Source organism: Melanotaenia boesemani, chromosome 24 (assembly GCF_017639745.1).
Source record: "Melanotaenia boesemani isolate fMelBoe1 chromosome 24, fMelBoe1.pri, whole genome shotgun sequence".
Lineage (NCBI taxonomy): Eukaryota > Metazoa > Chordata > Actinopteri > Atheriniformes > Melanotaeniidae > Melanotaenia > Melanotaenia boesemani.
The window spans coordinates 5,934,465-5,949,263 of record NC_055705.1 but is presented as its reverse complement, the minus strand read 5'-3'; the positions used below and the strand labels follow the sequence as shown (position 1 = coordinate 5,949,263).

At 47.6% G+C, this 14,799-nt stretch overlaps 2 protein-coding genes across 3 annotated transcripts; both read right to left on the bottom strand.

Moving 5' to 3' along the window:
• Position 1: 1 nt before the first annotated feature.
• Positions 2–7,937, bottom strand: zdbf2 (zinc finger, DBF-type containing 2). Of its 2 annotated transcripts, XM_041978760.1 has the most exons (11): positions 7,800–7,937; positions 5,904–5,997; positions 4,325–4,359; positions 4,225–4,255; positions 3,481–3,577; positions 3,248–3,402; positions 2,182–2,677; positions 1,983–2,108; positions 1,557–1,906; positions 1,335–1,479; positions 3–1,267 (listed from the first exon to the last, which is right to left on the bottom strand). In XM_041978760.1, exons 3-11 carry the CDS (start codon positions 4,344–4,346, stop codon positions 449–451), a joined length of 2,241 nt encoding a protein of 746 aa, XP_041834694.1. In that variant the 5' UTR covers positions 4,347–4,359; positions 5,904–5,997; positions 7,800–7,937; the 3' UTR covers positions 3–448. The 2 variants fall into 2 exon arrangements, with proteins under 2 accessions (XP_041834695.1, XP_041834694.1); XM_041978761.1 differs by lacking the exons at positions 5,904–5,997; positions 7,800–7,937 and adding an exon at positions 5,711–5,884 and having other exon boundaries at positions 2–1,267.
• A 253-nt stretch (positions 7,938–8,190) lies between these two features.
• On the bottom strand, positions 8,191–10,149 carry eef1b2 (eukaryotic translation elongation factor 1 beta 2). Its single transcript, XM_041978861.1, has 7 exons — positions 9,908–10,149; positions 9,285–9,407; positions 9,073–9,208; positions 8,934–9,000; positions 8,617–8,742; positions 8,368–8,435; positions 8,191–8,302 (listed from the first exon to the last, which is right to left on the bottom strand). Exons 1-7 carry the CDS (start codon positions 10,132–10,134, stop codon positions 8,216–8,218), a joined length of 834 nt encoding a protein of 277 aa, XP_041834795.1. The 5' UTR covers positions 10,135–10,149; the 3' UTR covers positions 8,191–8,215.
• Positions 10,150–14,799: the final 4,650 nt, after the last annotated feature.

The following is a 14,799-nucleotide window of genomic DNA, read 5'->3' as shown; positions in this document are numbered from 1 at the left end:
TCGCTGAAATAAACACCCAGATAGAAAAGTATCAAACGTCACACCTGGACAAAGGTCCCAGGCGTGTTTCCATGGAAACATAGCTGCCAGAGTGGTGGTCCGGTGAACGGCGTCATGAATGAAAATAAACAGTAAACTTCGTTTCTCCGTTTAAAGGAACAACCTTCTGTTTCATGTTTGTGGCTCATTGATCAATTTCATGATGAAACTAAATGAAAATATTTTTGAAATTATGAAAAAATAATTAAAATGTAACTTTATTTTAATTTAAAATGTTTTTTTTTTAAATATTTAGAATTTAAACATTTAAATTTGGTTACAGCTTCTGATCCATAGATGTTCATTCATGAATAATTAGTCTTGGCCACAGCAGGCTCCCGAAGAGTCCTTTATGAAGTCCAGAGTCCATCACCTGATCAGTCATCTAATCACCTGATCAGATGTAGTGCTACCTGGCTCTCTCGTAGCCCCGACCTCTCCGTCCCCTTCCCCGGCGGGTGGAGATCGGGGTGGGGCATGAGAAACTAGGAAGAGTTCTGCTTGCTGCCTGTCGTAGCCCCTCCCTCCTAGGCGGAGGGGGCTGGGCCAGACTTCTGGTTCTCCTCTTGGAGGGTGGAGGCCGTCTCCTCTCTCTCCTGCTCCTCCTCACCTGCTCTGACCTGCCGTCCAGCATTGGGGGCGGGGCCTGAGACGTCCTTTTTGGCCTCTGGACCACGTTGGCTTGAGCTGAGTCACTCCTGAGCGTGCTCCGGAGAAAGCTGTCTCCTTTGGGTCCCTCCCCCGCTGGTTTGTCGGTGTTCAGGTCTGGACTCAGGCTTCGGAACAGCTGGCGGACGCAGGGCGGCGAGGGGCCTGAGGGGGCAGAGCCTCTGTGCCAACGTAGACCTCTCGGGGGGTTCTTCAAGATGCGGTTGGTTCCGGGCTCGTAGAAGCGTACAGGAAGTCGTCTGTATTTCAGCTTTAACCCCTGCAGCTCCAGAGGACGCCGCCTCTTCCTGCTGCGCTTGGGGGTGGAATTTTCTGGGGTGGAGGGGGCGGAGCCTGAGGGGGAGCAAAGCAGGTAGACCAGAGAGGTGCGTGGCTGAACAGGTGTGAAAATGTTGGAGTATGATGGAGGAAGGCAGCGCCTTGTCTGCATCTCAGGAGTCTGCTCTGCTATACCCTGGTTGGCCTCGGGAACAGCGGTGGGCGGGGCCTCTGGACAAAGATGATGGACAGACGGAACGAGCAGCTGGACGGTCTGGGTGCTGTGGCTGACTTTGACCACCTGAAAGGATGGGAACCGGTGAGATGGTTTTCCAGCAGAGAAGAAGAAATGTGTTTGTCTGATTTACCTGACACCTGGATGCCAACCTGAAGCTCCACCTCCTCCTACTCCTTTTCCTCACACAAAGAGAGTCACCGCCATCATGGTCCACCAGAGGCAGGACGGCTGAGTCTGGCTCCGCCTCTGTCTTGTTTTGGCTCCTCCTACCATACCTGTGATGTCGTAGGAGAACATGAGTTCCCCCCATGTTAGAAACCACATGACATACAAACACAAACAGGTGTATCACCTGGCCAGAGACTCTGTGTCGAAGTAGCAAAGAAATCTTCCTCGTCTGAACTGTCGGACCAGTCTCTCCACCCTCTTCTCATCCTCCTGCTCGATCTGGGCCCAGGTCTTCCCCCTGAAGGAGTCTGGGATGTGTTCTGGGACAGGCAAGACTTCTTCTATGGGGAGAGTCAAGAACCCTTCATCCTGCCTGGCCCCGCCTCTTCTGCTCTTGCTGTGAAGGGCAGAGTCAAGCTGGTGGGAGTACGTCTGGTCCTCCAGGTGCACCTGAAGATCAACGAGACGGCTGAGGTCCCGCCCCGCTGTCTGAGTCACCTGGACCGGTGTGTCAGTGCCCTGCTGGAAGACCACCTGCAGAGAAACATCCAGAATTAGAAACTAGGAGAACACCAGCTCCACCCCATCGGGTGTACCCGTCAACAGGTACCTGCACAGGTGAGTCCCAGTCCTCACTCTGCGTTTCTATGGAGACAGGAAGGCTGAAGTGGAGACTGTCTACTTCCTCCTGGTGGTGGGGAGTGAAACTGGTGCCATGGCAATAGATCTGGATCACCTGAGGATCACATGACAGCTTATTGGACTACTGACTCCCTGGACTAACCGGTCCATCGTGTGGGACTACTGACCTCCTCAATAGTTTGGTCCATTGGGTCGGTGTGGTCTGAGGAAAACGCTTCCTCCCTGTGAGCCTCTCTCCTCTCCCTCTGCCAACTGAGCCAAGGCCTCAGATCCAAGGTGGACCTTTGTCTTTTTCTGAGACTAAGATCCTGGTCTGGTTCAGAACCTGGACCCCTGCTGGACTTGGACAAGGAGTCACTGGATTTCCTCCTGTTGGTCTTCCTGTGGGCCTTTGTGTGGACTGAGGGAGGAGCCTGATGATGAGGGAGTGTGGCTCTAGGCTGTGATACGCATGTACTCCCAGGAGGAGCGGACCCTCCTTCCTGCGCTCTGATTGGTGAAGACAGATCTTCCTGATCTGCCGGCTGACAGGAGACATCACCTGAGCTGGGCAGAAGTTCCCGGGTGCCTAAAGACCGACTGTCGTCAGAGAAACATAGCTCATCAAGCTCCGCCCTCGGCAGCGGGGGGGCGGACACTGACGGCAGGTCGGCGTGGGACGGCCTGACAGAGACACAAACATGTAAACAAATAAACAGCTGTATGTAACAGGGACTTCATGGATGCTGGTGAAGCTCATCATAATGAGCCCCGTGTGCTTTTGTGGTTCAGCACTTGCCTCATGTTGCAAATTTAGTACAGACGTGTCCAGAGGAAGTGATGCGATGTCATCCGATCAAAGAAGTCGATTCGCCACCTCTTTCTAGTTAACGTGACCCACTAGCTCACAGATTAACCAGTGACAAGCAGCAGTGTCTGTTACCATGGTAATTTAAAGCTTAAATGTTCAGTATGATTTGAAAAAAGACTAAATTAAAGGTCTATCTTCACTGAACTGAATAAAAGTAAACAGTGCTGTGCTGCTTCTGGAACTTTTCCCTTTTCTGGATTAATTTTTCCTCTTTTATATGATAATTATTCATCAACTTGAAAAGGAAGCTCCTCTTTGTCTATAATATATACCACGTTTATACCTGCTCAACCAGACAGAAACATTTAGGTTTTTTCCTTTTTACAACCTGGACAGTCTGACTGAGATCACTGTTTTGGTTCAGGTGTGTTTGTTTTACCCACCTGGAGTCACTGTAGCGGTGCGGGTGGTGCTGCAGGACGTCCTGCAGGAAGCGCTCCATCAGGGTCAGTCTGGTACGGCTGCAGGCTGAGGAGGTGGTGCTGGAGCCTCTGGAGGACGTCCGGACTGAGTCCAGGTGTCTGAGACTGGACAGGTGCTGAGATGCAACGACATCATCAGTGAGTTAGCTGTGACAGTGCAGTGATGTCACACAATCAGACTGAGGTGTGTCTACCTGGTCCAGATTACTGTAGAGGACTCTGCAGTATCCACAGTAACCCTGCCTGCCGGGCTCACACCTGGACGGACCGGGCTGAGACTCCTCCCACATGCTGTCAGAGAACATACCAGCTGATGAGTTATCCTGATGATTGACAGCAGCTGAGGAAACCTTTTCATGGTAATGAGGTTTTACACACGGCACTCGTTAGGGTTGGAACATACTAGCTGTGAACGCTAGCGTGCGCGTCAACGTCCCGCTGCGTTGGTGTAAACACTTCATACAAACTATGGAAGCATGGCGCGGCAAAAAGGCTCAATACTGGAGGTCACCACTAGGGGGAGTACACAGCACCTGGACTCTGAAATAGCGAAAAGGTCAATCTACCCGTCACGCTGTGTTTCTGGGGCATTAAAACACAAAATGCTTCCAATTTGTTGCCAGCTGTTCAGGTACGAGTGTTTATCACCGTGCAACCGGGAGGAAAAATCATACAGATGCTGGTAGTTGTGGACAAAGTCCGAGAGATGGACTTCAAAACAATCCACCATTGTGTTTACCTCGGACCTGTCGTATTCATGCTCTTCTTGCATGAGCACATCTAGTGTCAATATTGCAACTCTCGAACACGGCATGTTACCTCACGTCAGTGCGAACGGCCTACGCGCCAAACAAATGCTAGGAACGCGTGGCAGCCAGGATACGTACACGCTGCCAACAGCAGGTATATCCCAGCCCTTAGAATACATGTAGACTCACCTGGTGGGAGGCTCCGCCTTCCTCTGGTCATCTGTCATAAACGGGAAACAGTCAGTGGGTGGAGTCTAAGGACGGATGATGTCAGTGTTTGTGTTTTTACCTTCATTAGAAGTGCGGGACATCCTGACAGGAGATCTAAAACACACAAACGCACACACTTGAGAAAACCTGTGCCCACACAAATCCACTTCAGTTAATGATGCCATCAAACATCACAGGAAAAACACACCACACAATGTGTGAGGAAGAGTATCAGGAACCACACCACCTGTATCACACCTGTACGACGAGGCGTGATTAACATACCCAGGATACCTCTGTTACCTGTGTTGACTAATCCAGACAGTCAGGATCTGGAATTTGGATAAGATCTAGGATGAAGCTGTTTATCATCTCAGTAAATCAAACACGGGTTTCCATCCTGATCAGCGTGCGCTCACATAAAATGGGCGGAGTTTGCAGCATCTGACCAATCACAGACATGGAGAACCCCTACAGAGCAGCATCTTCATCATGGAGGAGAGGACCATTAATCTTGAGAAAATATGAAGAATTTCAACGCATCATCCAGGCCAGAAGCAACTGTCGCAGTGAAATTAGTGAAATTACACAATATTAATAAACCGGACAAATCAAACGGACAGACAGTAGAATTAAAAATCAGCAATATCGGATCGCTGCAGGAAGAACAACCACATCATGGACTGGGACGGCGCAAGGACTGACGGATCAGAGGGAAACAGTTTAAAACGTTTAAAGGAGGCAATCAAGATCAGGAAGCGGGCTAGCAACTCCATAAACCGAGACGAGGAGGCAAACACGCCCTCACACACCTGGGATTCCCTACTCAGCAGGGGGCGTGGCCATCAGTAACACGTCAGCAACACGTTAGTAACACGTCAGCAACACGTCAGTATCATGTCAGCAACACGTCAGCGGACGTTTCTGAGGAAGGCTGCAGGTGATGACCAAACATGTCAGGTGTGTTACAACATCCTACTACTGTCTGAGTAGAAAAACTTTATATCATTGAGATAAAAGGGAACATGTTTGAGTTACTGCTTTAACATGAACGCCATCACATTTACCACCATCATATTCACCCCCCTTATGTACCCCCTCTGGTCAGTGATGAAGACTGATGTTCATTAACATCTTCTTCTTCTGTGTGAACCACCTCAATGCCTCATTATGTTTCCTCCTTTAAAAAAGCAGCTTCCAGCATAATGCACCGATCAGTGAGCACGCCTTCATCATCATCATCATTATCATCATCATCATGCTGTGACCAGCACTTCCAGCTGATCCTGGTTTTGGATCTTCCAGGACACGAACGGTGAAAGGACAGAAAGACACTGCTGCAGACAAGATAGCCAACCAAGGGACCAAGCTCACAGGAAGTGATGTCACCAAACTTGCGCTCTGAGCATGTGCAGAGCACACGAGGTGGGAGGACTTTACTGCTGAGTCAGACCACAAAACTCACCTGGACTCTCCTGGTTACCTGTCACGAAAACCAGCTGTGTCTTCCATTAGTCAGCTTATTTCTAAGGTCAAGACCAGCACCTGCCACATGATGACATCACTTCCTGTCAGTACAGTGGGTCATCTTGTCTGCAGCCTGGAACCGATCCCAGATCAGCTGATGTCCTGTTGCATAAAATATGCTGGTGACTCACGAGGAGGCGATGCAGTCAGAGGAGGGTCTGTCCAGTCAGGGCTTTCCATTCTGTAGCCAGTGACGACCAGGTGTAAGCTTCAGAGTCCATGAGCCTGAAGAGAAAACAGCCACCATCAGCACAGCTATACCAGTAACTTCTGTGGGTGGAAACCAGTCAGTGATGACCATCTAACTGCTGGAAACCTCACCTGCTTCAGTTATGAGGCCAGAATGAATTAAGGTTTAAGCCCCGCCCCCTGACCATTCAGCTCCCTCAGAAAGAGCACGTGACAGAGCTCTGCATTGTTAGGACTGGGATATACTTGCTGTGAACACTAGCGTACATGTCAGCGTTCTGCTATGTTTGTGTAAATACGACAAGAGCATGACGCGGCAAAAACGTTACATACTGGAGGTCACCACTAGGGGCAGTAACCAGCACCTGGACACCTGGAGAGAACGGCTCAATCTACCCGTCACACTGTGTTTCCAGGTCATCAACCCCCAAATGCTTCTGATTTGTTGCCAGGTGTAAAGGCACGAGTGTTTTTCACTGTTTAAAGGATAGAAAAAAAACATGCGTGTAGTTACAAAGTCTGAGACGGTCTTCAACACTATCCGGCATTTACCTTGGACCGGTCGTGTTCATGCTCTTGTTCACACTAGCGCTTCTAGCGTTTAAGTCAATATTGCAGCTCGCGAACACGATGCGTTACTTTGCATCAACGCGAGAAGTGTACTAGTCAAACGAATGCTAGGAATGCGTGGCGGCCATGATATGTACGCGTCGCTAACAGTAGGTACAGACAAAACTTAGACAAAACTTAATTCATTCCATTAATTCAACTTATAAAGGTAAACTAATATATAGACTAATTACATGCAAAGTGAGATATTTCAAGTATTTGTTATACTTTTGATTATGGCTTACAGCTTAGACACATAAGTCAAAGTAAAGTCTCCTTATAAATATCCACTAAAATGCTGCTTGTTGTTTACAAATGTTTACCAGATAAATAAATAACTGGGTCCATTGTTTTTGAGTCAGGCGGGCAATGACCAAGAAGAAGTGATGAGGACAGGGGAGGAGTTTGCTGCTTTAATAATGATGAATTAGATCTATACACAGCCACAGCCGATCAGGGGCACACTGGCTGAAACATGGCCTCTCCGACCACCACCCAACACTTACACTCACTGCCAACCTTTGCAGTCCCTGGACAACTTGCTCTACCACCTGAGTTACAAAATGGATGGGAAAGCATTCGTTGGTGGGAAGAGATATTCCTCAAAGGAAACATTAATATTCCAGAGCAAAGTTACTTTTATATATAAAGTTAATTCATGATTTTGCACTTAGTTCACACTTGAAGTGACTTGTGTCCAGTGGAGGTTTCTTAAAAAGTAGTAGTTTTAGCATTTCAATACGAAGCTACCTACTTAAGAATTTTCAGACAGTTTTTTTTTTTATGAGTTTATCCCAAATCCAGCCTGGTTTGTTTCCTCCGTGTTTAGAAGCGGTGTTCTCGCCGAACGCGCCATCGTACCTGAGCGGGTCACCTGGTTGGTCGCCCGGCGAACGGTTCATCCGCCGACTATCGCACCAATCACAGCCCTGCTCACCCTGCGTGCTGATTGGCTGCCGTTCCTGGCTGCGTTTGTACTGGATAGACCTTATCAAAAATAAATTTCATTGCCAACATTTCAGCACAATCCCGTTCTAACTCGGGTTTAACGCTAACGTCTTACGGTAACCATGGCGACAGCTCTGGTGACGTGGCTTCGCCATTATGGCTGTTGCTTGTCGTTAGCATGTGGCTAACAAGCTATTAACCAGTTAGCCTAGCGAAAGCTGCGGAGCTGATTAGCTTCATTCACCGGAAATGACTAGTTTAAAATGGATCAATTTCTTTACCTGCCTGCAGCTTTTAGTCATTTACTCCGTTCGGTGATTAGTCTGGTTCCGCCTGATGCTCCTTTCTGCTGTGAAGCTGTGTTTAGTTTCCGGTCCGACTCTTCTTCTGTGGCATGTACTGAAGCTGATGCAGCCAGGAGGAGATGCTGCCACCGCCAGGAGGAGCGGGGAAATGCAGCCAGGAGGACACGCTGCCTGCCACCGCCGGGGAGGAGGGGAGGGACAAGAGAAGGACCGCCGTTCCCGGAATAGTTTTAATTAACTCTGGTTTGTTAACTAAATCTACAGCATTAAACCAAAGACTGTTTAACTTAAACCGGGCCATACTGTGGGATTTTTAACTTTTTAAAACCAGACAGACATGTCAACACAAAGAAGCAGACCAGTGTGGTATGAATGAAGTGCTCTTTATTAACTCAGATCTTGTTGAAAGCGGCGACGTCCATTGACTGGACGTAGTCTTCAAAGGCGGTGATCTGCTCCTCCAGGATGTCCGTCCCCACCTGAAAACACAACACAGTCAAAACCACCACCACACAAGAAGGAAAGCTGCAGGCAGTTAGGTCACCTTGTCATCTTCGACCACACAGTTGATCTGAAGTTTCTTGATGCCGTAACCCACTGGGACCAGTTTGGCTGCAGGACCAGACAGATAGGACCAGTTACTGATCAGCTGATCACTCTGATCAAACCATTACAGACTGTGCAGGTTTCAGACTGTGAAGTGTCCATCAGTCTTCAGTCGAAAGATGGTGATTTATATCATCATCAACCTCACTGCTCAATGAGCTGATCAATAATATCGCCGATCACTTACACTGTCCCCAGATGAGCCCGTCCATCTGGATGCTGCGCACGCACTCCTCCAGCTTGGCCATGTCTGTCTCATCGTCCCACGGCTTCACGTCCAGCAAGATGGACGACTTGGCGATTAGAGCCGGCTCTAAGAGGAGGGAAGGGGTCAGTTACCACGGAAACCACACTGAGCTGTATTCTGATTGGTCAGAAGACTCATCAGGTAACAGAAAAGTTTCCATCAGGCAGTCAGCCGAAAGATGGTGAAGGATGATCATCACGAGTCTGATCAATGAGCTGATCAGTGATCGTCTCACTGATCCATAAGTCAGGACCTACTCTTAGCCTTCTTGGCGGCGTACTCCGCCAGGCGCTGCTCCTTCAGTCTGGCTGCCTCTGTGTCCTCCTGTCAGACAAAAATCAGTCAGTTCAACACCTGAATCCTCAAAACTGGACTGTGACATCATAGCCACCTCACCTCCTCGTCAGAGCCGAACAGGTCAATGTCGTCATCATCTTCATCCTTGGAGGGCGCCGTGGGGGTGGAGCTGGACGTGGTGTCGGCTACGCCTGCAGGGCCGTACTGACCAAGAGGCTTCTTCACACCTGGAAGACTGATGAAAGGAGGCGGGGCCACAGCTGGTGGTCACATGGCTGACAGGACGAACACATGGATGACGTCAGACTCACCTGTTCTTCTGGGCCTGGTAGGACTTTATGTGGTTGTACCAGCGGAGGGCGTGGCACAAGTCGGCTGGGGGCGGGGACGAGAGGGCATCAAAGACCGCTACGTCAGCCTGGGACGGAACGAACCTGCACAGATTGTTACTATGGTTACTAACTGGACACTTTTGGATGTCAAGCAGCAGGTGTTAATCACCTGTATGCATAGACATTACACACAAATCACTAACCAATACATGGCTTTAGTGCCCAGAAAAACCTGCAGAAAGCTGGAGGAGCTTCGTGTGGGGGAGCGTTAGCCGTTGCATTAGCTGCTAACTGCAGTGTGCAGATATGCCTGATGCAGCTAGCATAACTCACATGGTGCTAATAAGCTAGAAGCCGTGTCACGTAAAACTTTAACAAATTACTTTAATTGGACCCAAAACCGAGCCAGAACCATCCACCTGCCACTTCCGGAACATTACACAAGGCCACTTTATGCTATCACATTCCGTTTTTACACATATATTGTCGGCTAACTTTTAGCAACATTAGCCCTACGCCAAGCCAAGATGGCGGCTGCGCCGGCAGTGCGACTAACTCTACCACAGTTTCTACTGGGCTTTACTGGGTTCTCGCGCACGCACCCTTCGATGTAGCTGCGGCCTGACAGGAAGTCATTCAGAACTTTGAGGCCGGAGGCTGCTTTCAGGTCACCGAAGCCCATGTTGAAGAAGAGCCGAACAGGAGGACGAAGAAGCCGCCGGAGGAGAAGAAGAAGAAGGAGGAAGGAGGCGGGAGCAGTCAACTTTATACCCGGAGACAGACTCCTCCTCAGAGATTCCGCTCCTCCTCCTCCTGCTCCTTCAGTCATGTCACCGGTATTAAAGATTCTTAATACGGATTCTCGGTCTCACTGCAGAACCAGAACTAATTAAAAATATCAGAACCACTCCAGAACAACACCTCCTGATTACCTTTCTGTTAGTGAACCAGAGGCCTGTTCCTGAAAGCAGGGTCAGCTGAGTCTAGACAGAAACTCCGGATTAACTTAGTCCGGGTCTAGTCAGAAACTCCGGATTAATTTAGTCCGGGTCTAGTCAGAAACTCTGGATTAACTTAGTCCGAGTCTAGACAGAAACTCTGGGTTAACTTAGTATGATTTCCTGGTTCCAGATCAGCTGATTTGAGCAGTTTCCATTGACTTTGAGTAATTTTATCGAGAATTAGGAACCACAACAAAAATCCATCAACAATTGAGTTGTGATAAAATGAAGTGGAATTCTGGGAAAAAGTCCAGACCACTGCTGCTGCTGCTGAGGAGAGAGATACATCATGGGAGGAAACTGCTGGCTGAGTCTACTGACTGAATAGAATAAAATCTGGATTTTATTTAGGTTCAATGCAACTGGGGAATGTCAGAGCAAAAGTCACACTCAGACAATTAACTCAAGGTTAAAACTTACGATAGTAAGATTCCAGATTATTGCACATAGTATGACAGAAAAAGGGACAATATTCCATTGCATGTGGCAGTGCAGTAAGGTTAAGGCTTTATGGGAGGAAACTAGAAAACAATAGAAAAGATTGTTCTAAAAGACGTTGTAATGGACCTGGTCTTTTCATCTTGGGTTCCTACCCAGCAGGATATAAGTACATGCAAAGTGACCGAATTATGATTGACATGTGTCTTTTGCTTGCAAAAAAAATCTACTGCACTATTTTTTGGAAAAAGACAACTACAGCCAGTGTTACATTCTGGGTTAGACAGATGTTAGCAGCTTTTCCTCTGGAGCAAATAACATGTGGAAAGGAAGGCAAGACTTGTTTGAGAGGGTGTGGGGACCATTCATTCGCTTGTAAAAGGAGGAAACTTGAGAACTAATGAATGTAAACCTTCTTCCTCTCCTTCCTAAAGCAAGATATGAACACAGCTGAGTGTGTCTGAGAGCATCTGGTTTGGGTTTCTTCAGCTGTTGCTGTTTTTTTTATTCCCCCCTCTTGTTTTGTTCTGTCTACAGAAAGCCTGTGCCTCGGTACAGACTTGGAACAATTAAACACACGCGTATATATATATATGTGCTTAAACATGTACTCACTCTGGACTGCACTTGATGAATTGTACATGTTTGAAATATGTAAAATGCTAATAATGACAGTGTTTAAAAAAGAAGGTTACTTAGACTTTTAACATGATAATAATCATTTTTACTTAATTCATCCCAACTGAGAAATCCAGTTCTGCTTTTAATCCTTACCAGGATGTACTAGAGGACATTGGGGCGGCCATGTTTTGTTGCCTGGGGAGAAATTTGGAGAGATTAAGGGCCTTTCAGTGGTTCACCTCTGTTGGCACATTGGGGACTTGGACCTGAGTTCTCCAGACCCAAGACCACCACTGTAACCACAAGATATTTAGTTCCACCAAGGTTAACCCTGCACCACTAAGCAGGTTGTGGTGGAAGATTAAATAATATTTGGTGTATCTAGATTATTTTCCTTCTTTGTGCAGATAAAGTAAAAAGAAGCTTCCATTAAACAGACGGCTGCGCTGAGTTTTACTGCTTAGCCGAGGAAATGCTCAGCTTAGTTTATCAAGGCAAGGCAAGGCAGTTTATTTGTATAGCACATTTCATGTACAGGACAATTCAAAGTGCTTTACATAAAACAGCAGCAGCATTATGAGCTCATTCTGTTTATCAGGAACACCAGATACATCATCTATCTTTCTGATCATAGTCTGATCAATCTATACATACACACACACACATAAGTCACACCGTCTCTCCTCTGATATCATAGCTTACCTGTAATTATCTGCAGAGAGGATTCTGGAGTCTCTGGGGCCCTCAGCAACATTTTGCAGGGGCTCCTCCAACCAGTATTCATCACCCTTTCATTATATTTTATATTAATAACATTTTTAATAATATCTTAACAGGCTTTGTTGATAATAATAATCGATTAGATTTATATAGCCCTTTTCAAGGCACTCAAAGGGCTTTACATTGAATCCATTATTCATTTACTCCTCACTCATACCTGGTGATGTAAGCTACTTGTGTAGCCACAGCTGCCCTGGGCTGGACTGACGGAAACATGGCAGCCAATCCGTGCTTACGGCTTCTCTGACCACCACCAAACACTCATATCCACATTCATATACCAGCGATGCCAACACTAGAGGCAATGATGGTGAGGTGTCTTACCCAATACAGAATATCAAACTATGTGCTGAGGCCTGGATTATGATTCTTTACATGTACAGCATACAGGACATAAATAAATAAATACAGTTTTCAGAAACAAATCCAGCTGGACACATGGAAAATATAATAAAACCACCTGCAGACACACAGCTTACTTTTATAAACTTTAAAAGTGCATTATCTAAATCTCTTACCAACAAATTCTAACTTAATGTTATTATATTGACGGTTTAACTGCACACAACTTTAATTTGATAACTAAGAAAGAGGATTGTCCAAGATATCTTTTTATTTTCAACCTCACGGCAGCCTGGAACTCAGCATGTGTTACGCATGGACTCCTCGGAGAAAAGGGCAAGTTAACATTTCTTTATTAAACACGAAAAACACACAGGAATGACCTTACTGAGACAGACACGTAGGAGTTGGCTGGAGGTACGGGAACCAGGGAGCCAGGAGTGTAGAGGGAGTGAGTCCATAAGGTGCGTAGGATAAGGTGCAACAGGTAACGAAGGTGGAACTGGGGAATATAAGGACTGGTGAGTTGATGGGAGACAGGTGTGACTAATCAGGCTTGACTGGAGTGAGAAGATCAGGGACAGGTGTGGAGGAGCGATGATGGAGGAACAGCAGGACAGGGCTGTGACAGTACCCCTCCCCCACCACGCCCCTCCAGGGGCCAGATTCCAGACGGCCCAGGAGGACAGCCAGAAGGCCATGACGACCAACAAGATGTAGGAGGACGCAAAGACAGCAGACAGAACGCAGATGGATGGCTGGGACACCGAGCAGATTTGGGCCGGGTCTCGGGAGGATGACCCGGAGGACGAGCAAACTTGGCCTGGGTCTCTGGAGGACGACCAGTCTTGGGCCGTATCTCTGGAGGACGACCCCGGAGGACAAGCAGACCAGGACCAGACCTCTGAAGGACAAGCTGACTGGGACCAGTCATTTGGAGGACGGACTGGCTGGAACTCCAGCGGACGGCCAGAGGACTGCACGAACTGGAACTGGATCCCCAGTGGACGTTGTGAAAGTAATTTTAATGCATATGGTAATCGATCATATTTACTCATATAACAATCACAAGAGTAATCATTCTTTTATTCATACGATACATTTATTCATTTATTACCCTTAATTACATTTCATAATGTGTATTTTCCTTATATAGAACATTGAAGTTATTGTTCTCCTGTTGGGTTCTTGTGTGAGGTCAGGCTGACCACTTTTCCTCCAGACTCGTGATATGAGGAAAGGTTGAGACTGACGGGGCAGCTGCTAGATACAAACAGTTGTTTAGAAAATTTAGCCTGTTTGGGCGAGACAATAAGGGAACAGCGCCTCACAGTCTCTCTTCTCCTTTTTATCAGTGAGACTGGCCTTCAGCTTGGATCAGGTTGAGTAAAACTGATTCCTAAAATGTAGCAAGTTAGAGTCCCCTTGTTGGCTTCTGGGGTCAGCAAGACAGCTCTGGAACTTGCAAGTATTGCCTGGATTTTTATACTTCTCCTGTAATAAACCTTATATACTTTTACTCATCCCAGACTCTTGGTAATTTCTTCTACAACAACATGCAGGCTGGGAATCGGGCTGACGTGCAGGATGGACCTCTGGAGGCTGAGCAGACAGGATCTCCAGCGGATGGCCAGAGGGCGGTGCATACAGGAGCTGGACCCAGGGACATGCAGATCAGACCTCTGAAGGCTGAACAGACCGGGTTTCTGGTGGACAGCCAGAATGCTGCTCGGACAGCAGTGGAACCTCTGGAGGACATGCTGACTGGATCACAAGAAGGTTCACAGACTGGAGCGACAGCTCTGGAAGACAAGCAGACATGAGAATGGGCTCTGAAAGATGACCGAGAGGCTGCACAGACTGGAACAGAATTTCTGGAGGGTGACGAGAAGCCCGAGCAGACTGAGACACTGGCAGACGGCCAGAGAACAGCACAGCCGGGAGCTGGAGCTCAGGAGGATGTGCTGACAGGAGCTGGATTCACAGGAGGCACGAAGACCGGGGTTGGATCTTTGGAAGGCGATCAGGAAGTCACACAGACAGGTACGGAGTTTCTGGCAGGGGCATAGACTGGAGCTGCTGGATCTCTGGAAGGTGCACTGTATGGAACAGCTGGTTCTTTGGGAGGTACAGGAGATGCAGTAAAGTGGGTTTTTCTGTTCATGAGAAGCAGTAGAGTGGTTTTTTCTCTATGGGAGAATCAGTAGAGTGGGTTTTTCTGTTCATGAGATGCAGTAGAGTGGGTTTTTCTGTTCATGAGAAGCAGTAGAGTGGTTTTTTCTCTATGGGAGAATCAGTAGAGTGGGTTTTTC

Excerpts from the sequence above, each read along its gene's own strand:
- eef1b2 (XM_041978861.1), bottom strand. The coding sequence starts at position 10,134 with ATGACTGAAGGAGCAGGAGGAGGAGGAGCGGAATCTCTGAGGAGGAGT. Across the intron at positions 9,209-9,284 it reads TACCAGGCCCAGAAGAACAG|TCTTCCAGGTGTGAAGAAGC; the intron begins GTGAGTCTGACG and ends TCCTTTCATCAG. Across the intron at positions 8,436-8,616 it reads CGGGCTCATCTGGGGACAGT|CCAAACTGGTCCCAGTGGGT; the intron begins GTAAGTGATCGG and ends CTGGTCCTGCAG.
- zdbf2 (XM_041978760.1), bottom strand. The coding sequence starts at position 4,346 with ATGTCCCGCACTTCTAATGAAG. Across the intron at positions 3,578-4,224 it reads AAGGCGGAGCCTCCCACCAG|CATGTGGGAGGAGTCTCAGC; the intron begins GTGAGTCTACAT and ends GTTCTCTGACAG. Across the intron at positions 1,907-1,982 it reads ACTGGGACTCACCTGTGCAG|GTGGTCTTCCAGCAGGGCAC; the intron begins GTACCTGTTGAC and ends GTTTCTCTGCAG.